At 45.4% G+C, this 25382-nt stretch overlaps 1 protein-coding gene across 2 annotated transcripts in view; it reads right to left on the bottom strand.

Annotated features, from left to right (window-relative positions):
* The window catches only part of TRIM44 (tripartite motif containing 44), an 87723-nt gene extending 65747 nt beyond the window's left edge, over positions 1–21976 (bottom strand). The window contains exons 1-2 of one of the 2 annotated variants that reach the window (XM_067557558.1): positions 21297–21976; positions 9516–9593 (exon numbers count right to left, since the gene is read on the bottom strand). In XM_067557558.1, the coding sequence (XP_067413659.1) occupies positions 9516–9593; positions 21297–21683 (465 nt within the window). In that variant the 5' untranslated portion in view covers positions 21684–21976. The remainder of the gene's footprint in view (positions 1–9515; positions 9594–21296) is intronic. The other variant, XM_067557559.1, reaches the window with a different exon arrangement.
* Between the last annotated feature and the right edge of the window lie 3406 nt (positions 21977–25382).

Here is a 25382-nt window from a genome sequence, read left to right as displayed (position 1 = left end):
ACTAAAAGGGAGAAATGGAGACACACAGAACCCCTGACATCTGGTCAGCAGACTCAACAGCTTCTTCAACCACCTATAGATCAAACCAGTTGTAAATAATGACTTAGACAGAAAGAAAAGAAATAATGGGGGAGGGGATGCATAGAGCCTCAGCATGGGGGTGGCAAACAGGAAGCTTAGGAGAAATGTAATGATCTCAGCCAGCGGAAGCAATGAAGTGTGTAAGCCTCTAATGTATGTAATACGTTATGTATTTAAACAAAAATGCTTTAAGCCTGCATACATTGCACCTTATAAACACAAAAAATTCATACATAAAAAAACTATAGAACCTGCAATATAATAATCAGGATTACACAAGACCTTCAACAGAGCAGCTGCAGGAGCAATCACAAGACTGCTGGGAGGACTGGTACAATAACCAAACCTTCTTTCTACATCAGCACTGCAACAGTGGTGCGCCTGGGGAAATGGAGATACAGAAAACCGAAGGGTATGTCTACACAGCACGCTTCTTTTGGTGGTGTGTAGAGTACCCACAATTGTCATTTCCCTTCTCTTGTTTGTGTTCCTCAGGAATATGGTGGCAGAATGCAAAAGTAATAATTGAACAAAAACATTCCCATAAGCCACGCCCCCAAGCACAGGTTTGAATTGTAGTGTAGACTATAAGGCCTAGGCCACACGTTAGGTGAACCAGCTTGAAGGGCATAAGTATGTATTTGAGTTTTGCAAGTACATACCTCTAGCAGCCAAGCCATCCCTCCTCATTTACACTCCTATTTTTAGCAGTATAATGTCCCACTGCCTCCCAACTGCCAGAGTTTTTTATGGGAGTGGGGAAAAAGTGCCAGCAGCAGGGAGAGACTCTGGCAGCTCCCAGCTGCTGGAGCCTTTCTCCACTGCCTCCCCGCAGCCAGAATCTTTCACTGACACATGTAGCTACACACCAGTGTGGAGACAGCTTGCTTTTCACTATGACATATGCACATACACAACACGCCCCCATCAGAGGTGTATAGCATAGATTGGGCAAGTCACTTAGACAAAGCCTAAGTCAAGTCTTTTGAAGAACAGGGAGTTGGATCCATGTCTCCAGACACACAGGGCTTTATTCTTCACTGCTTTCCCCTTGAATAGTTATTTATACTATTATTTCCATCGACAGCTCCTACCGGACAAACAAATTCAGTTCCCGAGCAGAAAGCAGTCAACCTACCCTCCAATTAAAACTGGAATCTCCACTCAGGACTAGAAACCAATTCAAGCAATTTCAGGAAAAGTCCTTCACAGACACCCTACTTCATCTGTTTACAGTGCAATCTAGTCCCCATTAAAAATGATGGCTCTGACAATAGCTTAGCAGCTCATTAGCACACTATGCACTTGCTTTTGATGGCTACTCATTAGGAGCATAAGGTCAGTTTGCCTGTGTAAATGGGAATTAATGTATAGCAACTGCCCTGATTTAATAAAACCCCAAAAAGAGCTGATTACTATGGACATTCAGCCAACATTTTATTGTTTCTAAAATACAACCATTTGTTTAGAATGTTATGAGGCAATACATTTCCATACAGAAAGAATACGGCAACATATGTTCTAAGAATCATGGTGCTTCAGTGGATTTGTCCTCCCTTTCGTGCGTGTGTGTGTGTGTGTGCGTGCGCGTTGGGGGAGGGGGGGGTGTCCAGATAATACTTTAACCATGTTAGAAACAGGCAGTGCAAAGTACTACAGAAGTAGCCACAATCCACTCTATGAATCATGGCTGTCTACTTTTGTTGGATTTCTGCAATTCTTCTACCTACTCCTCTCAAAACCTAGAGAAGCAATTCCGCTCGAGGAGTAATCACATTGGAAGAGAGTGACTGAAAGTGACACGAAAGGTTTGTGGGGGCTCTTTGTTCAGGCAGGCACTACATTTAAAACTGATGTAGAACGTATTTTGTTAGGTTTACACAGACAGAATGTGATTCTTTCCCTGCCCAAACATGTCCACTTATTTCAAAATGAAAGACAGTTCAAACATCAGCCCCCTGATTTCCCCAAACAAACACTTTCTAGTTCTGGTGCACGACTGCAAATGTAAACTTCTTGATTGGCAGCATCAATCACATGCACCGCTCTTCTCGTCCCACAAAGTTTATCCTAAGATTTCCAACAGAACAGCTACACCGGTGATAGCACTGATGTGATGCTCAATCAAGGCAGAGCACAGGCATTTGATGTTCAGAGTACATCTAAAAGAACCAGCAGACAGTCTCCCCATTACAGCTAACACATGTGGAACAGCACTAGTGGTAGCTCAATGAGTGGGAAACTTTTAAGGAAAACAAAGTCTAGCATAAACCAAGCCAAAAAGAGTTATGAGACTACTTTAGCACAACCCCCATTGGTTCACGTGGTGGTAAAGAAGCAATCTATGTAATGAATGTCCAGGTCACAGCTCACCTGTGGCAACATGCAGGATGTACGTACAGCAAGGGCACCTAACTGTGGGGAGACTGCTACATTGCTGACTTTCGTTATTACTTTCCTTTCCTAGTAAAAAGCAGGATTCAACATTCTTTGCAAGAGACATTTCAGTAAAATTGCAGCAGCACGATGAAGGCTCAGAGAAAACAGAGCAGGCCTCATTGTTTGCATCTCTGCCAAAAGTTGGGCTTCCTATGTACACTTCATAGTAGATGCTGCCTCACTCCTAACCACTCAAAAGGTGGCTATTGCTTGGCTGTCCACGGCTCTCCACTTTTCCCTGCACTGGGACCATTCGTTTGGTCTGCACACATTTCAAGGTTTTTTTCTGCAGCACTGGGGTGTGAAATTACAATGGTGGAAGAATGTTTTCCAATAACAGAACTGGTAGCCAGGGGCCCCACCATAATATGCAAGTCTGCCATTCACCCAGAAACTGCCACATCTCAGACTGCTGAACACATGATGACACTACCTCTGTTCTCTAGGTGTTTGATGAAGGGGGTGGAATAGCTACCAGATGCCACTTACAAGTGATCAATACACTTGCAGCCTTACACTTGGTCATACTCTATGCTTGGATTCCAAAGTTTCCCCAACAATAAATAATTTACATTTATGTAGTGACTTACATCAAATTAAGGGTCCAATTCTGTTCCCATAGAAATCAGTGACGTCTGGAACTAGAAGATTAGAGTTCAATGCCCTGCTCTGCCACAGACATCCTGCGTGACCATAGGCAAGGTGCTTAGTTCTCTGTGCCTCAGTTTTCCCATCCATATGATGGGATGGTAGTTCTTCCATATTGCACAGGGATGTTGTGAGGATAAATATATGCATTACAGATTGTGAGGTGCTCAGACGATAAGGTATTTATACAATTCCCACTATCAAAGACTGATGAGAGAAACACGCTTGGGGAACGCATTGTATAATAGCAGTGCTAGGGGGTGGTAATTCTGATAGGCAAAATAGATGGCTAAATTCCAAATAGTATCAAAGACCCCAGGATTATTACCTCTGCTCTTAGCAAATTAACCACCACAAGTGGTCAACACTTGTTTTATATCTCACTTGAGTGAAAGCACCCACCAATGCCACACTGTGGCATGAGTTCTGCACAGACCATGGAGGAAACACTCCACCGAGTGAATCATTAACCTTGCTTCCTGGGAGGTCTCCCATTCCAAGAGTAAGTTAGCCTGTTTAGCCCGTAGAATCTGACAGGGTCACAGCAATGCCAATACTATCAATAAACTTTAAAAAAAAAAAATCCAGCTTTTCCTGTTCATAGCAACAGCCTTGTCAATATTACTTGTGCCCTTTCCTCTGTGGGGATTTCAATTACGGATCAATGAAATCTGTGTTACTCTGGTGGGAAATTACAATTGTATGAACTAACTACAAGACCCTTCTGCCTATGCTGCCATTATCCGCTACCCCCAGGCATTTTCCTTTTGCATTGTATAAACTTGCCTGGCATATGACAAGGGAGCCAGTGAATTATCCCAGAGATGAAATGAGAGTCACTGTTAGATAATTATCTACAAATCAGGTCTACTCAATTCATAAAAATATAGGGTTAAGCCTCTTTCCTTAATGCCAGTCAGGCACTCAGCCCAAACTGAACAGAGGGGATGAATGAGGCAAAGGGAAGTTGGTCCCTTCCAACTCTAATATTCTATGATTCTATATAGCTGAGGTTAGTCCTGCTTTGAGCAGGGTGTTGGACTAGATGACCTCCTGAGGTCCCTTCCAACTCCTAATATTCTAATATTCTATGATTCTACGATTCTAAGAAAACTCTGTGAAATGTAATGCTCAGCTGGTTTATCACTATTATCATAGTAAAGTTTTATAAGTAGGTACCAAGGATCTTAAATTAAATGTCACACATCATCCGGCACTGGAAACATGAAATATAGCTGCCTATGGGGGGGAGGGTGTGTGTGAAAGAGTGTGACAGTTCTGCTCTGCTTGTCAAAATGGCATTTGCTTCATAATCAGCTGTTCAGGCCAATGAATCACCATATGGCAGAGACTGTTACTGGAGGCAAAACTTAAGATGAAGAGGCAATTTTTAGTGGTATTGAACTGTTTAAAGCCCACGTTTCTCTGACAGTAACAATAAGGCAGAAGAAATGATACAGAACATTTTACAGCTTTAAAAAAATAAAGTTGATGTTTTAAAAAGGCCATTTAACCTTCTCCTCTTCATGCTTCCTCCTCCCCGCCAAACAAAAAGCACATCCTGCAACTATTTCCCTTTTGTTGCTGCCTTTCTGAGTTGGCTCCAGAAAAGGTTGTTAACTGGAGTTTATAAGTCTTGGTAATTGCTTCTGTGCACGGATCTCCTGTTTGTATAAATACATACAACCACTCCCACCAGCCTGTTAGACGTATACCAACAGTCGCAGGTAACACAGCTACACAGAACTAGTTAACTGAAAACTAGGTTCTGAACAACAGAGAAGGGATCCTTTAATTCAGGTACTGCTATGCTAGTGTGCTTGTGTTCGATATAAAAAATAACTTCATAGAGTTTATGGCATTGCTACAAAAGCAGATTAAGAAGATTGTTGATAATCAAATGGACTGTAAATTGTACTGCTGAAAAGAGGAAGTTAATGTACAGAAAAGAAGGGTAATTTAGAAAGAACAATATGCCAATTTAGATGGTACCCCTTTTCCTAGGGGCCTGATCCTGCCAGCTGCTGAACACCATCTCTCATTGACTTCAACGGGAGTTAGGGATTCTTAGTAACGCACAAGTTCTGAACCTCACTCTGTGTCTATTCGTATGAACCTGTTGGGATTTATGTTGAACACTAGTCTGCAGCCACTCAAGAGGCACAGTGGGAGCACAGCCTTGAATTAGAGTCTGTAAGAACAAGATTGGCCTTTTGATATACAGATCCACAAAGATGAACAGCCTCCTTCCCCCCAAGTTACCAGACGGAAAAGGGAGGGGAAAAAAGTTAGGTGTCCCTCTGGTCCAATTGCCCAGAGGTGGCGGGTACAGGAATACAGGTTGGCCAATGAGCTGCTGAGAATATATGGGGCCATGAAGCCTTTGCATGTGTTTAAGGCCAGCTTTTTAGAAGATCTTTACAATTTTAGTCTGGGCCCTTTATTCATTATTTGGTTGGATTTTTTTTATTACACAATTGTACAATGACCTCATCCAATGCTCTAGGCACCTTTGACAAACCTGTTAATTATCCAAGATTTAAAAAAAAAAAAAAAAAAAAAATCACATAAAAAAGTTAGCCTCCCTACACTGCTACTACCCTGCCAACACCTATTTCGTCACAGACAAGGAGTAAAGGTGAGCCTGAAGGCTAACAAACTCAGGTTGGCATCAAACAAACAAGTTCCAAAGGCACCATACCAAACCCATCTTCTCCAAGGAAATTGCCTGCTGGGTGCAAGGGTTGCAGACCTCTCGAGACATGCAGTGCTAGGGAAGAGTTGGTGGTTGTGGTACATGTGGTTGTGGTACCAATGATATAGGGAAAGGTAGGAGAGAGGTCCTGGAGACCAAATGTAGACGTCTAGGTAAAAGATTAAAATCCAAGAACTCCCTGGTAGCATTCTCTGAAATGCTTCCAGTTCCACACACAGGGCCAGTTAGACAGGCAGAACTGCAGTCTCAAAGCGTGGATGAGACGATGGGGTAAGAGGAGGGTTTCAGATTTATTAGGAACTGGTGAACCTTTTGGGAAAGGAGGATCCTATACAGGAAGGGTATGCTCCACCTAAACCACAAAACGGAGCCAGATTGCTGGCATGTAAAATTTAAAAAATTACATCCCATGATGGCAGACAACTAAAAAATGCTTGTATACAAATGCTAAAAGTCTAAATATTAAGATGGGTGAACTTGAATTCCTGGTATTAAATGAGGATATTGATATGATGGGCATCACAGAAACTTTGTGGAATGATGATAATCAATGGGGCATGGTAATACCAGGGTACAAAATACATAGGAATGAAAGATTAGGTCATGTTGATGGGGGAGTGGCACTATATATGAAAGAAAGCAGAGTCAAATATAGCAAAAAATCTTAAATGACTCAAACTGTACTATTGAATCTCTGTGGTTAGAAATTCCATACTTGAACAAGAGTATAGCAATAGGCAAATACTACCGACAACCAGACCAGTATAGTGATGGTGATTGTGAAATACTCATGGAAGTTAGAGAAGCTATAAAAATAGGAAACTCAATAATAATGCGTGATTTCAGTTACCCTCATATTGACTGGATACATGTCACCTCAGAACAGGATGCAGATATCAAGTTTCTAGACTCCATTAATGATTGCTTCTTGGAGCAGCTAGTCCTGAAACCCACAAGGGGAGAGGCAATTCTTGATTTAGTCCTAAGTGGAACACAGGATCTGGTCCAAGAGGTGAATAGAGCTGAACTACTCAGTAATAGCAACTATAATATTATTAAATTTAACATTCTTGTGAGGGGGTAAATACCAAAGAAGCCCACCACAGTAACATTAACTTCAAAAAGGTTCAACAGTTAACCTGTGGAACTTGTTGCCAGGGGATGTTGTGAAGGCCAAAACTATTACTGGGTTCAAAGAAGAATTTAATACGTTCATGGAGGGTAGGTCAATCAATGGCTATTAGCCAAGATGGTCAGGGTGTCCCTAGACCTTTGGCTGCCAGATGTTGGGACTGGATGACAGGGGATGGATCGCTTGATGGTTGCCCTGTTCTGTTCATTCCCTTTGAGGCATCTGGTATTGGCTGCTGTTGGAGGATGGGATACTGGGCTAGATGGACCATTGGTCTGACCCAATATGGCTGTTCTCACGTTCTAGAGATTTATCCCATCAGAAAAACAGTCAGCTTCTCTGGAGGCCAACTGTAAAAGATCGACTACATGAAGAAATGGAAGGGTAGGGTAAAGATGGAGGTAATTCTTAAGGAGATATTCAAGTAATAGATGCTTAGAACTTTAGGTAAGCATCCAAAATGAACCTCCAAACTTTTGAAGGTTCATCACTAGCTTAACCAGTCTCTCACCACTCCAGCTTCCTCTTCCTCTCACCCCCAAGACATCGAACCAATGCACAAAATAAATGGGTGATTGCAAAAACCAATTCATAATCCTCAAATGAAAGCAGCCATAAGCAGAAATTCCTAACATTATAGATATTGTACCTATTTCACCCACACTCCTTAGGACCTTGAAGGAATCACTGGCCCATCTGAACTTTTTAATTAAAGAAATAAAAGGCTATTTAAGAAAGGGTGGGGAGGAGGTTGCTGGAATCCATCCAAGTCCTAGCCGGGAAGGGAAGAGCTGCTAGATTTATATTAGATGAAATCATAAATCTTCATCCACCCTTTGCAGAGCTCCAAAGCTAAAAATAACTGCAGTGCCTGCGGGACTTCAACATTTGGATTAATCAAATCTTGTGGTGCTAGAGGGAAAAAATGCTACAGGAGCAAAGCGCTAGAGAATTTCAGGGCCAGAGCGTTCAGGCAAGGACGCAGCATCCAGAGAATGAACTGCCGTTTGTTTCTGGTTCAAGCAGATGTTCCAGGAGGATTACAGCAGGGGAAAGGAAAAAAATCTCAGTCACAAAATAGTCTATCACAGAAGGAAAAACCAGATATTAGCCACGATGGAGGGGAGCAGTTGATCACCCCAGCTACTGTACCAACCAAAGCCCATGTGAGGTGTGTGTGTTAGGGTAACAAATCTTCTATTACAATCCATGATCTGGTGTGGTATATTCAGTGTCCATTTGATCACAACTTCCCTCCAGCTCCCTTTGGAATTCTGGTATTGTACACTCCTTAGCGTACCTGGAGCAAGCAGGATACAATTACCACACATTATGCAAACCCTGAAAGTACTTACAAATAAGTCACTACAAATAAATCATTTAGCAATGCAGGGAAATATGGAAACAATCGGGAAACTGCAAGAGAATATAAGGCACAGAATTAGAGATAAGGAAGATCTACTACGTCATCTACTCTATATACTTTGGTCCCTTTGTTCAGTTACTATTTTGTCCCATTTGAGTTTTTAGTAAATCAAGCAATGGGGCTTCTGCAGCTTCCCTTGGGAGACTCCTCCATAATCTAACAGATCTTGCCGCTTGGAAGTTGTTCCTGATAGCTGGTCTAAGTTTGCTTTTCCTTACCTTGTTCCTCAACAGTGGGGTAAGTTTCTTGTATGAACCACTTTAGCCTCAATTTTGCTGATGTAGTATGCCTTATACTTACCACAACATTGAGAAACAGAAAGCCCCTTTCCTCTCTCTTGCTGAGCTGTCTGTCAATGATCATTCCAGTTTGTGGCTCCCCCTTCTGACCACCGCCCCCAGGCCTTCAAATAAAACTTTACAGATGCCATTACCATTGCAGTTGTTTGGCTAGCAAATGGGAGAGCATGTTAACAGGCATCATACCAGTAAGTCGTTCTTAAGTCCCCCTGCTCTGCACTGGAATAAGTAGTCTTGAGATGTTATACCTTCTCTTTCCAGGAGGCCCATTTTTCCATGAATATTGTCACCTTTACATCTCCTGACAAGACTACTTGTCATATGGAGCCTTTGCACATTATCCAAAGCGCTCTTGGTTTTTATCTGCACTGGATGAAAGAAGGAGACTGTTGGCAATAAGTCATGCTTCTCTGGTGCCACCTCAGCCACAGTATCATTTGTTTTGGACCTTTCACAAGGTGTTTAGCCGAACTGATCTTAGACTGGGTGTGGGCCTGTAAGGCAAGTGCTGCTATAAAGAAAATTAACAACGCACTTGTTCGCGGTTGAGGGAAAACAATTAATGATTGTACGTTTGAAGTCATAAAACAGAAGGGAAAAATATATGACAGATCTCTAGGCATATCAGAGGTCTGCTTTCTGTGTTTTGATTGACATGCTTCATTAGATCTTAATGTAATGTTCACATAGTCATTAACAATATACTGCGCTTAGCTTAAGGAAAATGAAAGGCAAGAGAGAGAAAACAAACAAACAATCATTCCAGTAACTTACTTTAGGGTCTGCACACTTGAACTTTAACCTTTCCACCATCTCCAGCATGGCCACCTTCAGGTCAACAGGTTCTCTATTCTATAAGCAAAAGAAGACAGAAGTCACCAAACAGCACTCATTTTAACTCTACCAAGCACAAAAAGGATTTTCATAGGAGTATGAAAGGCAGAATTAGCTGAAAAATTGCTATCAGCCAAGTTGCTGTGAACCCATGAATACATTTGCTTGTTCTTCTGGGACTGTTTTTGTTCAGGCAAAAGGCTCAAGGAAGAAAAAAAAAAAAAAAAAAAAAAACAGCCACCAAGTGAACTGGGAAAACTATTGGAATGAAAATTAAATGCAATTGCACAGGCTGACTCATTCATTGCTTTGTTTCATGGCTCAGCTGCACCCATGTTCACTGAATTAAGGCCCAATCCTACAATATGTTCATTGCCCCTCAACTACCACTACTAAAGCCAGTGGCTCAGCCATTTGCAGGAGACACTCAGCACTTTACAGGATAAAGCTCTTTTTGAGGATCTGCAAGAATAGGGTGGCCTGGGTCCATGTAACCATTTAGTTGCTATAATGAGCACTGGCTGCCTGATAATTTAATCTTGTGCTTTTTGTATATCCATTTATAAACAGGAGCAAAGAGGGAGATTAAAAAAAGGAAAGAACTAATTAAGGAAGCAATCAAGAGTTCATACTTCAAGAGAGAGAAGTGAAGTACTAGTAGGCACTTATGGAATCCCTGGAATATTCATTTCATTTGCTTCAACAGTTCCCTGCAAAAAATTAAATTACACTTACTTGAGAGGAATGATGCCAGTGACAAATAGAAGAGTTAAACAGGAGCCTTAAAAGGATTTTCTCCAAGACACTGGTCAGACCTGTCTACAGCAGTTATTCGAATGGCATTTAAAAGATCCACGGACACTTCATGGAAAACATTCTTGGTCATATTGTGGTTATACCAGCCCAGAAGGGAGGAAAGAATGCAAGTAAGCCATTTTGTGCATCTCTGCAGAGGCGACCCACAACCCCAGTGCCAGAAGAGTAACTGCTTGTAGTAGTTCAGCAAGCCAGAACTTCTTCCATGCCAGTTGCCCTTCTGAATTTTTCCTTATTTCCCCTACTTCTCAGCACCCACCCTGTGTTGTCAGCAGCACCACTGGCCAGAGGGGCCCCGGCACCAAATACAAATATGTGGCTGGGCTCAAAAGCCAAGAGAGGAAGAGAGACTGGCGCACCATGACCTGCCGGAGCCTCTGACCTCCAGCTGACAGACACCACTGCCAATCAGAAATACAATGCTAAAAATCCATCCAGTCTGCCTGTGGGGGCAGAAGCAGCACCACCACAGTGCACAGGAAAAACTGCACAGGCGGTAATCAAGAGCCTCATTAGGGAGAGCCAACAAACCAGTTGAGTCCAATCATGACCGGCGGTGGGAGAAGTGTGTGTGGTTCAAGCCCCACCAAGGAGGAGCTGTATTGTAGTTGGGCCACATTGGGTTTGTCTACACTGCAGCTGAGCAGATGGACTTGTGCTAGCAGGGCTTGAGCCAGAGTGTTAAAAACAGCAGTGTGGACATTGCAGCTCGGTGCCATGACCAACTCCCTGGGACTGAGCTCGTGTGGCTAGCCCATGTTTCCACCAGAGCCACAATGTCCACACTGCTATTTTTAGTGCACTAATTTGAGCCCCGCTAACACAAGTCCGTCTACCTGGCTTGGGAGGCTTACTTCCAGCTGCAGTGTAGACAAACCCGGTGTGGCCATGTGCTGTGAGGGTGCTGTTCTCGCTGCTCAATGTGTAGACATGACCATGGTAGCCCAAACATCACTGAAGGTGAGTCAAACCCAGAAGAGCCAGTAATGGGACTTGGGGCGGGGGAGGGAGGGAGGGCAGTGGGTTTCAGTCTGTTTCATTTTGCAGTCTGTCTCAAAACAGACAAAGCTTGGTTTGTGGGCAGTCTCTGGGAGGATAGCACTCACTCCTCCCCCCAGTTCAATCCCTAGCCTGGGAACCCATGCAGTTTTATTCAAGGGCTAGCCACAATCTCAATCCACAAACCCAATCTATTGCTCCTGAAGTTTGATAATACAGATCTGGAACCTTCCAAAATGGGAAAGGATAAGGCAAGGGCTGGAGTGAACTAGTTGAAGGTGGGATAGAATGAAGGGAAGGCCTCCGCAAAGGGCAATGGCTTCTTTCAAAAGGTGTGGCAACAGAGAGACAACTTTTGCTCCCTGAAGGTATCCTGGGTGAACCAGCCAGGATTTCTTTAGGAATTCCCACTGCTGAGGAGCCCCTCTGAACTGCTCCCGCTCTATAGGTCGTACTCTGTCCCTTCATCAAAATCCATTTCAGGATGTTTCTGCTTAGAGTGCATGGTTTCTAAAATCTTCCTTTAAAAAAAAAATTATTATTTGGGACAGCTGTATCAAAACAGGAATATTGTACTGACAATGGCATCCACTTCGGATGCTCATTCCTCACTTGAAGCCTTTCTAAATTGAAGTGTTTATATAGCGCCAGTCAACCAGTTTCCACCCCCTGTATCCTCTGTTTCTAGAGCAATCAATTATGACATCACATGTTCAGATTAGGATTTCAAAGGAGGCAGATGCGGCAGGGGGAAAAAAAAAAATCAAAAGCAACAAAGATCTTATTTTTATACAGGTGCTCCAAGTAATCAACCAAATAAACGATTAAAATAATGATATATCAGCAGGATTGTCTCCAAATAGAAGTTTTTCAATGAGGCACCAGTGGCAAGTGCCCTGAAAGTCTAGCTTGACACAAGGCAGAGTGACTTAAACAATGCAAGCAGCATCCCAATGATCCTTAACACACACCCTGACATGGCAGAGACAGAAAACCAGGGCTTTCTTTTCCCTCTCAAAAGACATTTTCAGATATTAAATGACAAATCAGAGAGATACATGCACATTCCACCTGATTTAAACTTCTGTTGTGCTCTAGATCCCCCTCAGTAGCTCCTATGATCCTAGTGCAGAGACGAGGATCAGCTTAGGGCATTTACTGAGTCTTTCATTTCACTCGCCATGTGGCTCTTCCACAGCATTAAAACATCATCCAAATTAATTTCTAATAAATAAGCTATCAGAGTCTGACTTTTGAAAGTTGTACAAAGCTGATAATTGTCACCTGTTCATAAGGTACCAGTGGGTATATATCTACCTAATCACCTCACTTGCAATTGTCCTTCCCCAGCTATGCCCCCCCAGCTATTATTTGGAGTATGTTTTTTTTGGAGGGGAGAGCTCTGAACACACGCATTCTAAAAACAGGATGATCCAAGACACTGCTAAAATGTTTGTTACCCATTAAAGATTCTCTCTCCACTCTGCATACAGGAGTACAGCCAGCAATTTGAAGTTCGCACGAACCTAACCAATCTTGTCCTTCCACCCACCTGACTGAAGCAGATTGATTATATCCTTGGTACTGCAGGTCTACCATTGCACACATAAGAAGCTGCATCCTGCAAGGTACAGAGCACCCTCCATACTCATTGATTTCATGGAGTCCAGAGCACTCAGAATCCTGCAGGACTGGGCCACACTTCTATAGCAGCTGAAGTTAGATATACATACTCGGCTAGGAACTCACAAAGAAGCATGATGAACAAGAAAGTTCATTGCTAGTTCATTTCAAGAAAAAGTGTTCCAAAGAATTTAAAGTTGTACCCAGTATGTGCCTATCTAATCTGAGCATCATAATTAGATCTGGGTAAATATGAACCAGGAGTGTATTCAGTTAATTTATGCTGTGAACTTTGGGATAAAAAAAATTCAAATATGAAAATACGTACCAGGAGTGAGATTCTATACTGCCCAGGAGGAGGAGGGGCCAGGGCTAAGGTGACTAAAAGCCTTTCTAAGGCCTTGTCTACGCAGCAAAGATAGGTCGATTTACAGCCACCGCATTAATTACTATGGTGGCTGATGTCCACAACTACCCTCCCTGGGTCGGTGGTGCATCCTCATCAGAAACGTTTCCACCGACCTAAGAGAGGCAGTGTGGGGAGCGGAGAGCCCAGTCTCTCAGCTCCACTGGCACCTCCCTGCCAAGAGCCCGGCTGCCCCACATGCTCACTGGCAGGCTCCCTCCAACCTCCCCGTCCCCAGCTGGGAGTGCGGTCCATTCTTGCCTGCAGCTCCCAGCTGGGAGTGGGGTCCAGCCACCCAGCTCTCCAGCGAATTGGGGAGCAGCTGGGCTCTAGCTGCCCAGCTTTCTTGACAAGAATGACAGCCAACAGTCGACGTAAGAAACAGAGTGCCTACACAGACACTGTCGCCCTAACTACACCAACATAAGCCCTATGTCTCTTGTTCAGGTGGTTTTATTATATCAGCATAGCAGGGGAGTTACATCTGCAGGAGGACCCTTCCAGCGTGTGCACCGCCACTATTTTGTCAACAAAAGCTGACTTTTGTCATCAAAACTCTGTAACGTAGACCAGGCCTAAATTACAGCAGCATCCCAGGCACTGTGCTCCGGGTCAGCGTTGCAACTGCCACTCAGTAAAAGTTACCATTAGGACCTTGCAAAGTCTCTAGATGGAGCAAAAATATCCCCAAACTCCAGAGAATCTATATTTTATTAGCGTGTGGCCAACTGAGTGGTCATTTTTGATTGGCTGTCATCATCACATGGTACAAAGAAGCCCCAACTCTGCAATACCTTCTTGATTTGATGCCTGACTCCACTGTTCGTGAAGTCACTGACTTCAGCGGGAACTGCCCCTCCATCTTTGCCTAAACAGTAGAACTCTTGTAACCAACAACAAACCTAAAGTACATATGATTACAAAGCTTTACCAAATATCAACACATTGCAGAATTGTTTGCAGGGAAACATTTTAATGAAATATTTCCTCTCTACTTGTTTCTTTTTCTTATTTTTTGGAAAACGTGATTGACATATGGACTACATCAGTATGCCCCTGAACGATTCAGTAAGGGTTTTACTCAAATTTTGCTGGAATCAGTTTTAAATGTCATACTTTTGAATGCTACTGTAGCATGCAATTTGAAATCAAACTCCAAAGGCATAAAAGCTAGAGTAGAAAAGGTTGTTTCTTTGACAGACGTGGTAAACATTAAGACAACTATAGATGCATTTCACTGGAGTTTTAAAATAATTAAAACTGAATTTTAAATAAAGTGAATACAGGCGTCAAGACTACCAATTGCTTTTCTTCCGCATGGATGCACAGATAGAATTGTCCTTTTCAATAAAAGGACCTGATTGTTCTCCTGCAAATGTTTCCCCTTTGTAACAAGATTTAAGTGTTCTGGTTAAGTGCTTGGGGGGGGGAGAGGGTGGGTGGACAGAGCTCTGTGGAAGCATTATGGGTACTGCAAGGCTGACAGATGGACAAGAGACTGTGTAGGAGATGACTGAGGGAGGCTGAGAGGGTGGCGCTGGGGGCATTGGAAAGGGCTATGGGTGATCAACATCTGAGGGAGGATTGATGTGTGCTGGCTGCTTGGGGGATGTCGGGCTGATGGGTGCTGGGTGTCTAGAGGGATGCAAGGGGCTGGATGGTGAGTGCCTGCAAGAGGTAGGGATGCAGGGTGCTGAGAGTCTAGGGGGATGCAAGGGGAGGCGGAATGATGGATGCTGCGGGGCAGGGGTGTCTAGGGGATGCAGGAGGCTTGTGGGTCTGCAGGGGGCCGGGAGGTGGAGAGTGTTGGGTGCCTTGCAGGAAAGGGGTGTCTGTGGGAGGCAGGGCGCTGGGGCGAGTGCCTAGGAGGATGCCCTCATTCATTGCGTGCGATCCAGCCACCCTGTCTTTTACCTGCTGAACCCAGCAAGTCCATTTTGCAGTTGGAGGCTTCATCCTCCACATTGCTGGGTCCTAAGCGACAACAGCAACTGACTACAGCCTCTGCCGCTGCCTAGAGTGACGCAAGGAGCTACGAGTGTCACTGCCTTTCCCCTCGCCTTCCTCCTGCCAAATTCTGACGCCCCTGAAGTGCAGGTGGACAGGCACCTCCAAATCCAGGCAAGGCCCGGCCGAAACTGAAGCTTGCTCCCTGAGCACGGGCAGGCACAGAAGTCACCAGAGCATCAGAGGAGTTATTTAAAAGTCACTGTTTCATGACTCAGTGCAGCAAAGCCTGACAAATCTTTCTGAGACCTAAAAAGCTGCTAGATTTAGGGACCATTTTGCTAAATTTGCAACACTGCTCTGGGCCGCAACACTGCCCAAAACTGTCAGCTTGCTGCAACCCCATCCCTAACACACCCTCCCAGCCCTGCCCCCAAAATGCCCCCTATGCCAGGGCCTGTGAAGGCTAAGGCTACGGTTACACAGACAGTGGCAGATCGATTTCTCTGGATCGACTGAGCGGTCAGTGCAGACCCACTCAGCCGATCCAGAAATCGACGTACTAAGACCAGCTACAAACGTAGCGCAGGGCAGTGCAGACGGAGCGCAGAAGAGAAGCTCAGCAGTGGACGGGAGTTACGCACGTTTCTTGCGTACTTTGCGTAACTCCCATCGACCGCCGCCGAATCTCACAGGTAAGTGTAGACAGGGCCTTACTCTCAAGGACTTCTTATAGCTGTCTCCACAGTACCTGCCTCAGGAGAATCCTGTCCTTTCCAGATCTGTGTTTTTTAGAGCCATTTACACCAAACAAAGGGGCTGAAATGGGAGTGGGAGGGAGAGGGGCAAGGATCCCACCCCTTGTTTTTTAAGAGATGCTAAGGACCCCAGTTCAAGTCACTAGGAGCGATGGGTGTTCAGGACGTCTGAAAATAAGACCCTTGATGAAATGCACATTCATTAATCCTGTTGCATTACTTGCCTTGTTCTAATCAGCAACTACGTGAGCACCGAAAGAAATTCCAGTAAGAATTTCAAAAAAAATGTAAGGTTCTCTCCAGGGGTCAGACCATACACTTCCCATTAACAGAAGCACCACCTCCTCAAACACTGGCAATGTTTGGATTCAGATCCAAATTGAGCAGGTCAGGCCCATCTCCAATTTTCTGGGCTTCCTCTTATTGACTTGGAGCCCTTACCAAGAATGACCTTGACAAACAGGAACAAGATTTCAGTCTGTTATCCAGCCCCTTCACCTCAGCGAATGGATGGGTTGCGGATGGGCTGCACCGAGTGGAGTCTGTGGGTATGCCTACACTGCTGGCAGCACTGGCGGCAGTGCAGGATCGATTCCGTGGGATCAACTGAGCGGCCGTGGAGACCTGCTCGATTGATCCCGGAAGTCGACGCTGTTAATCCACCCGCGCAAGAAAAGTAACACTGCATCAATCGGAGGGCATTTCCCATTGGTGCAGCACAGTGAGGATGCCGCGGTAAGCAGAAGTTAGTAAGTCGACAGGAGACACGCAAACTACTCTACGTAGCTTGCATATTTCTCGTCGACTGCTGCCAAAATCCGCCGGCAGTGCAGACCAGGCCTGTGTGACTAAAGATTATCACAGCTTTCACTTCTAAGGGAAGCACGACAACAATCAGACACTAGAGTAACACTACTGAATCAAGTACGGGCTTGGGAGCATTTAGATCTTCCTCCCACCCCTTCTAAAAAAACATTGTGCATGTATTAGTGCTCAGAACAGGAGCTGGCTTGGCAACCCTGGGCCTAGAAAGCAGCGCAATGCAATGCAGGAACAGCAGCCAGACAGGCTTCCCCCCATGTACTTCAAGCCAGCTCGAAGAGACCAGCTCTAGGAGTTGGAAAGGAGCCTCCTCTCAATAGCCTTTCCACTCAGACTGCCAACAACCAGTGCCATGTGCGCTAGCAATGTTTACGATGCGGACCGTGAGAGCTGGGTTGAGCCAACAAATTCATTTCACACAGACCACCCAACAGCCATTAGATGGTAGGAACTCTCAGCTAATCAAGAGCAGCAACTAATGGGGATTGGATACAACTCAGAGGATTTTAACGTTACTACCAATCCCCCCTGAATCATCCAGGCCACTCTGTATGGAACTAAGGGGGAAGGTTTCAGAAACGTGCAGCTGAAAGGCAACAGGAGGGAAGACTGAGGGTCAGTCTACACTGCAACAGGGAGCGAGCGTCCCAGCACGGGCAGACTGACTTGAGTTAGCATACTTAAAATAGCAGTGTGGGCTTTGCTGCTTGGGATCTTCAGCCCACTCAACTCCCTCACCTCTGGACACATCTACACTGCAGCTGGGAAGAGCGATCAGTCCTTTTGCTTGTCTGTTCACAGAACACATAAATCTGCAGTGAAGTGAACAAAGAGGAAGCAGCATCTCTGTGTATTTTTTCCTTTCTATTTTGGTACTTAGAAAATTAACACCCAGTCTTTAAAAACTCCCACAGTTCCTAACAGACAGAGCAGCACTTTTCCTGGGATTGCAGGAAAACAATCAAGGCTGGAAGGGAGATCTAAAATTAAACCTACCCACTGTGTCTTGGTTTGCCAGGGTACACAGCACCAGCAGGCTACTGAAATATATAAGAATTTCCCACTTCAAAGAGAAAGAGGCTTATACATGTCAATTGCCTCCCTAAACATTAGAATGGAGCAGACAGGTAAAGTGCAGGAGGGGAGGATAAGCTGGCAAACAGCTGTCCAAGGAAACCCAACATTGCTACATTTATTGAGAGCTTGCTTGCCTAAATCAGACTTTATTCCATAGTTCCTCCTCCCCTCCCCTGGATATACTCTTTACAATTGATTGGTAGCTGGTTACCATTCTCCATGTCCTCACATGCCAATGCCCCAGCACTGTTGCTGCCATCTCACCATCTCTCTTCCGCTTCTCTCTAGCCCATGTATTTTTTTCTTTCCCCTCCCTTCCTTCTGGATTCTTGCCCCATCTGTCCTCTCCCCTTAGGGCTTCCCATCACACTCACCCAAAATAAAAAGGGTGGGAAAAGATGGAGAAAGAAGCAGTCTACTGATAACTCCAGGGGGCCAAGCCACACATGCGCTTGTAGCTGTGCCAAGTGGCACAGAAGCAGAGAAAAGAAGGTTGGTCTGGCTGGCTGCTTCTTGAGCCTGCAGTCCCAGACACTTAGATTTGTTTGCTAAAGTTTCCCCACCAGTGCAGCTACATCAGTTGGAGCACTACCACAGACTGGGATAAAGGCAGATGCTGGCATTTGAAGTACCACATCACCTAACTAATCCTGCTCAGATTAGGTCTGCCTGACACAATGGTTAGAATGCTGGCAGCTATCTGGAACTTTACAGTAAGACCCACACCATTGTTACCCCAGTGGAATTGAACCAGTGGCAGCCATGGTTGAAAACTTAGGGAAATTTTTCCTACTATAGACAAGATTTAAGCTAGTGATGAATACTTCTAATTACCAGGTATTGGCTATCCACAACATCCCCCTCCTATCTTTGCACATTACTTACTCAGATCCATTTTGGATTAAAAGCAAAAACAACAAAGACTCAAAGGAGCAAAGAAAGAGCAAGGTGTAAACGAGCTGTTATAGTGGACACTGGAGGAGCTTCCTTTACACATCAGTTCTCAGACATAATGGCAAACAGAAGCTTAAATAATAAGGGCTTGATACAACATCCACTGAAGCCAATGGGAGACTTTCAATTGACTTCAGTGGGTGCTAAATACTCCTAATATCAAAGTCTATACTGCTGGATCCACACAATTTACGTAGTTTCAGTACAGAAAATGCCCTTGTGAAGCTGTTAGTGCTTGTCTACACTTGCGCTTATGCTGGACACATTTTTGTCGCTCCAGGTGTGAAAAAAACACCCTGTTGAGCGATATAAGTTTTGCCAGCATAAACGCTAGTGTAGCCACTTTATGTCAGCAGGCGAGAGCTCTCCCATCAACATAACACACCTAAATGAGGGGCAGTAGCTATGTTGGCGGAAGAGCTCTCCCGCCGACATAGCGCTGTTTACACTAGCACCTATGATGGCAAAACTTATGTGGCTCAGTGGAGTATTTTTTTTTCTCACCCGAGCGACAAAAATTATGCCAGCATAAGCACCAGTGTAGACAAGCCCTTTACATCAGGGGAATGACAGATCAAACTTTGCAGGATGGATCAATTAAGGCCTGTGCTTCCAACAGACAGCCAACTGATGGGTCCTTCACAACTGGACTCCACAGAAGTTGGGATCTAGTTTATACTGGGTTGTAAGCAGCAATACACACGAGAGAATTTGATTATGTCTGTTTCCTTGGTGCACTGTAAAGACAAAAAGGTAGAGAGAAGGCCTTATTTTCTTCAGGTTCTGATGGGATTCAAAAGCCAAGTGGCATCACTGTTGTCAATTTGTGTGAGAGGAGAATCAAGCCTGAGATACCCATGAGTTTATAGCCCACTGTCAGGGGGCACTGACACAAGGACAGAGGGGAGGTGGTTTGTGTGTCTCTTACTCAGGAGTACCAGGGCCAGTTTAGCTTCCGATACAGAATACTGCAGTCCTGAGGGTTTGCCTATTTTACATCCCCAGTGCCAAAGTCCCAAAGGAGCTTGTGGCAACGGGGAATTGCTGAAGTGCAAGACCATTTCAGGCAACTGACTCCCAATATGCCTGTGACTTGTCCCTTGCACTGGTGGGGGAGACATGAGATTATGCCATCCACCAGGAGGGAGGTACCTCATATCTGCTCTAAAGCCCCTGTGTACTTGTACAGTTGCACAAAGGGGCCATGGAGCAACAGTGAGTCTGGCCTAATAACACCACGCACATCCTGGCAGGCAACATAGGACCCTGAAACTGACCCAAGAGCCATGCAAAGAGAGCGGCTTCCCCTCCGTTGCTCGTCAATTTCCCTAGGTGTACAATCCGGTTCCCACTCACCAGATCAGTGCAATGCTGCAACTTCAGTGGAGCACCTTCTCCCACACCCAGCCAGAGACAGAGAAGCCCCAATGGGTGTAAGAAACTGGGGGGAAGGCAGGAGTCCTCCCCCTGTTGGAGAGGTCCAAGGGTTACCTGTGACCCGTCCCTGCCTAGGGTAGCCACCTGAAAATGCCAAGGTCAGGGCAGGCTGCAAAAGGAGAGCAGATTCTCCCAACGCTGGTGGGTGACACTGAAGTAAGATTTGAGATCCCAGCACCAGCCTGGAATCACCCTGCTAATTCCCATGGGAGAATTTGAACAAACTCTGCACATGGTCTGTTTAGCCTTCATTCCTCTGGATCAATTCATCTACAACTGAAGCTGTGAATCAAAGGACTGAGACCCATCCAGGTACTGGATGTACATCAGAGGGACTATCCAAGCCTGCAAATGCCACAATTCTAGTGGAAACCTGATACATGTGGACTTTCCAATCATTTGTATATATGTGATTGCTTTAATCATTTAACACTTATCTTATTGTTTGTTTCTTTCCTTTTATAATAAAACTTTAGTTTTAGTTAATAAAGGATTAGCTGGCAGCGTGGTAATTTGGGTAAGATCCAAACTGGTATTGATGTGGTATTGTGGCTGACCCTTTGGAGTCAGGAGAAACTTTTTGGTAAAGAGCATAGAGTTTTAAATAACTGGTCTCTTTACTGGACCTAGTGGCTGATTGGGAGCCAGAGACTGAAATGCAGTAAAGGGGGCTGTGTATATTTGTGTACCGGCTTCTTGATAACCAGTGTGGGGAATCAGAAGCACTGTTTGTGGCTGGTTGGAAAGCCTGACTTCAGTGTCACCCACCAGTGCTGGGAGAAACTGCTCTCCTTTTGCAGCCTGCCCTGACCGTGGCATTTCCAGGTGGCTACCCTACCCAGGTCACAAGAGCTGCGGGAGGGAGGCAGGGCCAGGGCTTACCCTCATGGCCTGGTAGGCCTCATCCAGGGTGATAAGCTGGTGCTGCCTGTGGGTGCCGGTGACGGCGCACAGCACGCAGATGATCTTCTCGTGCTCCTTGCAGTACAGGCTCAGCTCCTGCCCGTGCTCCTCGCACTTCTTCCGCTCCAGCTTCGGCGCCTCTTCCCCCGCCGCCTCCTCCTCCTCTCCCCCGCCAGCCGAGGCGGGGCCCCGCAGCCGGTGGGCCGCGTATCTCCGGCCGTGCTCCTCCGCGTGCGGCTGGCAGAAGGAGAAGCCGCACTCCTCGCACAGCCCCACCGCGCGCTGGGCTTCATCGGGCTCGCAGACATCGCACGTGCCGTCGGGGGGCAGAAGCTCCTCGGCGCGCTCGCCCTCCGCGGAGGCCATGGCGAGCCACTCCCAGGGGCGGCCTGGCAGGGGGTGCAGCCCCGCCCGCCGGGGATCAACCTCTCTCTCCGCTGGGAAGCTGCTGTCTTCCCTTCCAGCTGCTCTCTGCCCTGCTTCGCGGGAAGGCCCCAGTTGCTCGGCTTCCCTCTGCTCCAGCTGCGCTCCCTTTCCTTCTCTTTCTGGCTGAGCTCCCAGCCGGCCCCCACCCTGCGAGCAACTGGGATCTAACCCGGCAAAATAACCTCACCCCCCCCCCCCCTTCCTTTGCTGAGCAGCGTGCTGGGATCCAAGCAGCACAACACAAACCCACCATACACTTGTTACCAGCTACTTTCACTTTTAGCGTGCAGGCCAGCCTGGTTTTTACTTCCTGAGTCATTTAAAGTGGCAATGGCCTTTTTTCTTCCTCTCCCTTATCAGTGCTGCTCCTGCTTGAAAACAGCAGGACCCGTCAGATCTGTCAGAACAGGCTCGTTGGAAGGGGAAATCCCTCATCTGCGATTAATTTTAAGGCAGGTTTTTTTTTTAAGTGTCTATAAAGATGACCTTCTAAGGTCCCTTCCAACCCTAATATTCTATGAGTCTATCTCCCTTTTGGTATGATGAAAGATGTATGTGTGGGTGTGCCAATGAGACAAGGTGGGTGAGGGGATGTCCTTTATTGGACCAACTTCTGTTGGTGAGGGAGACAAGCTTTCAAGCTTACAGGGAGCTCTTCTTCAGGTCTAACAGTCGTCAGTCTTGGGACTAACATAGTGGCAACAACACCGTTGCAGTGACTCATTTAAAAAATCTCACTCCTTCATATGTTTCCTAGCGCAAGCTGTTCAAAGGCTAAGACCAGCATCAGTGGAGAATAACTGCTGGGAAGCCAGTGGAGTTTTGCTTGTGTGAAAGTGGGATAAGCAAGAGAAGAATCAGGCCCCTTCTCTTTAGTGGCTACAATAGAATTAGAAATTTAACAGCAACGCCAGTAGGAACATATGATTCACCACTTTAGGAAGCCACTATTCTCACAGCAGGCCTGAGACTTTTCAACTCCCTTCTAGCAGCATGGGGTCGTGCTGCCAGAACTGAGATCTGGTAACAGAATGTGGAGGATGACCTACATCTAAGGCAGGCCATCCATCCAGCTTTGAGCTAGACAACCCTATTTTTGATGGTTGTGTCCCCTGTCCAGAATGGAGAAAAAACTGGTGGATGTGGTTTTGTCCAATGTCAAGGATGGGGGATGCCACTTTGAAGAACACGGTGCTTTGCCCCTGCCCATGTGACCTCACACACAACCTGCATGTGATGTCACTCGGAGGGGGAGGGGGCCAAGGCAGTGTGCTCTTCAAAATGTTGTTCTCCTTGTGGCATGGCCTTGTACGTGCAAGGTCATACCAGCAGGGTGGGCCCATGCTGTTCCCAGCAGTACAGGAATATCTGGTGTTCTGGGGGTGTAGCTGTGGCCACCCTATTTCCATCTACTCTTCCATGTGAGATCCAGGAGAGGGGAAGAATACTTTGCCAGGACTGCATTATTGCCATTGCCAAGTATTCAAAATTATGAGTCATGCCCCCAAAAGTCTTGAGATTGGTTTTTAAGAAAAAATCATGATTTAAAAAAAAAAAAAAAAGTTATTTTTATTTTTCTCTGGTTTCTGAGCCTGTGGGTTGCACTGGAAAGGGGGGTGCACATTTTCAAGTGTTTCTCTGCAACCCTGAGGGCTTACAAAAATCCTAATTTATTTTCTTTAATCACATGGATCTAGAAGCTAGGCTTCAAGAAAAGCTCCGGATATTGTGGGGCTTGCAATAAAATTGTGAGGGTTGACAACCTGTGATAAAATCATTAGGGATGGCAACACTGCGGTGATGTTCTCAACAGTTTGTGCAAATTCAGGTTTTTTTCTGCTTCAAATGATTGTAATATGTGGCTGTGCTTTGCAGCCAGCACATCTTGGGCTAGATTCTGAGCTCAGTAGCACTGGAGGAAATACGCTGGTCCACACTACACAGTAAGGTTGACATAAGGCAACTTATGTCGACCTAATTATGTCAGTGTCTACACGACAGCCTTGCTCCCAGCTATGTACGTGCCCTGCCACACAGACAGAATAATTCCACCTGCACGGAAGGTGTAGTTAGGGTGACACAGTGTCCCTGTAGACATTGCTGTTACTCACATGGGTTGTTGGCTGTTATTCTTATCAATTTCATGGCTCCTGCAGCTCTTGGCTCACCAGATGAGCTGCTGCTCCAAGCCATGCTGCCACCCAGGCTTCCAGCTGGGGCTGCTGCCTGGGGTCCATGCCAGGAGCCTGGCTGTCCCCCCCACCCCTAATCACCTCCGCGCTCTCAGCTCTACACCGGGAGCAGGGCTGCAGTTGACTCAACCCCGGGCAGCTGGGACCCTGCTTGCGGCTGGGAGCGGGGTGTGGGAGGCAAGAGCCCGAGGGCAGCTGGGCTTCCAGCTGGGCGATGCACAGAGCTGGTTCTTGAGTCGGTGGAAGCACTCCTGGTGAGGACGCACACCACTGACAGAAGGAGGGTAGAGTGGACATCAGCCACTGCGGTGGCTGTAAGTCGACCTAACATAGGCTGACTTAGGTTTGTAGTGTAGACATGCCTTAACTTACCTCCAATTTACTTTGGTGTAACTGAGATCAGAATATAGCCTCATGTGTTCAGCACACAGTGAACAAAGAATCCATTAACACCTATCTGGGGCTGTCACAAGAGGAAGTGTTTTCTATTAAGTGCGAACAAGGACCCCTTACTCTGTACTCTGCACCCTGCCCCTTCCCTTGGAACAATATTTTGGCAAACATTACAGAACCTGTGTCAGCCCAATCCCATGTGGCAGTTACTTTCCTTTGCTAAATGGATGTTAGTTTTCCCCCCCTGTACAGAACCTTTTGTGATCAGGTGATCAGTGTGCTATTTCTTTATTTTCACATCACTGTAACTGCGTATGCTGATCAGTAGTAATGAAAGGAGTAAATTCAAGAAGGGGACAAGGGAGCTTTTATTTAGTTAGTTTTATACACAGTCTAATGCAGATAATCCTGCACACAATATATACAGCATTCATATGCAGCTAGACTCTATGACCGATTTCATTTTAACAGGCATGCCCACGAGATCACCTAATCTGATCTCCTGCTGTTACCATATTAGCCAACATCTTATTTTATTAAAGCTCATTGCAGAGAAATGTGATGTCCCCTTGCTGAATAAATCAGTTTCAGAAATATTGTGAATGAAAGAATCCCAGCTGTTGCTGTTGTTTCATGCTCATGAAAGAATGTAAACTGCTAGTCTTATTAAAAAAACTGTGATTTAACCTCTGCACTGCCTATATTACCTGACTATAACCCACAAATTCTGTTTAATGATTTGTGTTAATTTTTTTCATTTTCCCTTATGGCATATGCACACACAAAATGAATATAACAAAAGCAAAACCACTTTGAACCACAGAGACTTATTATTATGGATCATACTATTTCTTAATAATCCTTTTTATTAATTATTGCTGCAGTTTGCCTTGTTGTAAACAGAAGCTTCTAACATGAATATTAAGAAATCTAACCATATGTATTTATAATCTTTTTATTATTTATCTAGAATGATTTGCTACTCAAAGACGATCATCCATTTATCTTTAATCATGTAGCCACGTTAGTCATGTCCTCTAATTTTCGTCTCTTA

This window comes from Emydura macquarii, unplaced genomic scaffold, assembly GCF_026122565.2.
Source record: "Emydura macquarii macquarii isolate MOO-44397 ecotype Brisbane River unplaced genomic scaffold, CSIRO-AGI_Emac_v2 contig_1876, whole genome shotgun sequence".
Taxonomy (NCBI): Eukaryota; Metazoa; Chordata; order Testudines; family Chelidae; genus Emydura; species Emydura macquarii.
This window is presented reverse-complemented; position numbering and strand designations above follow the sequence as displayed.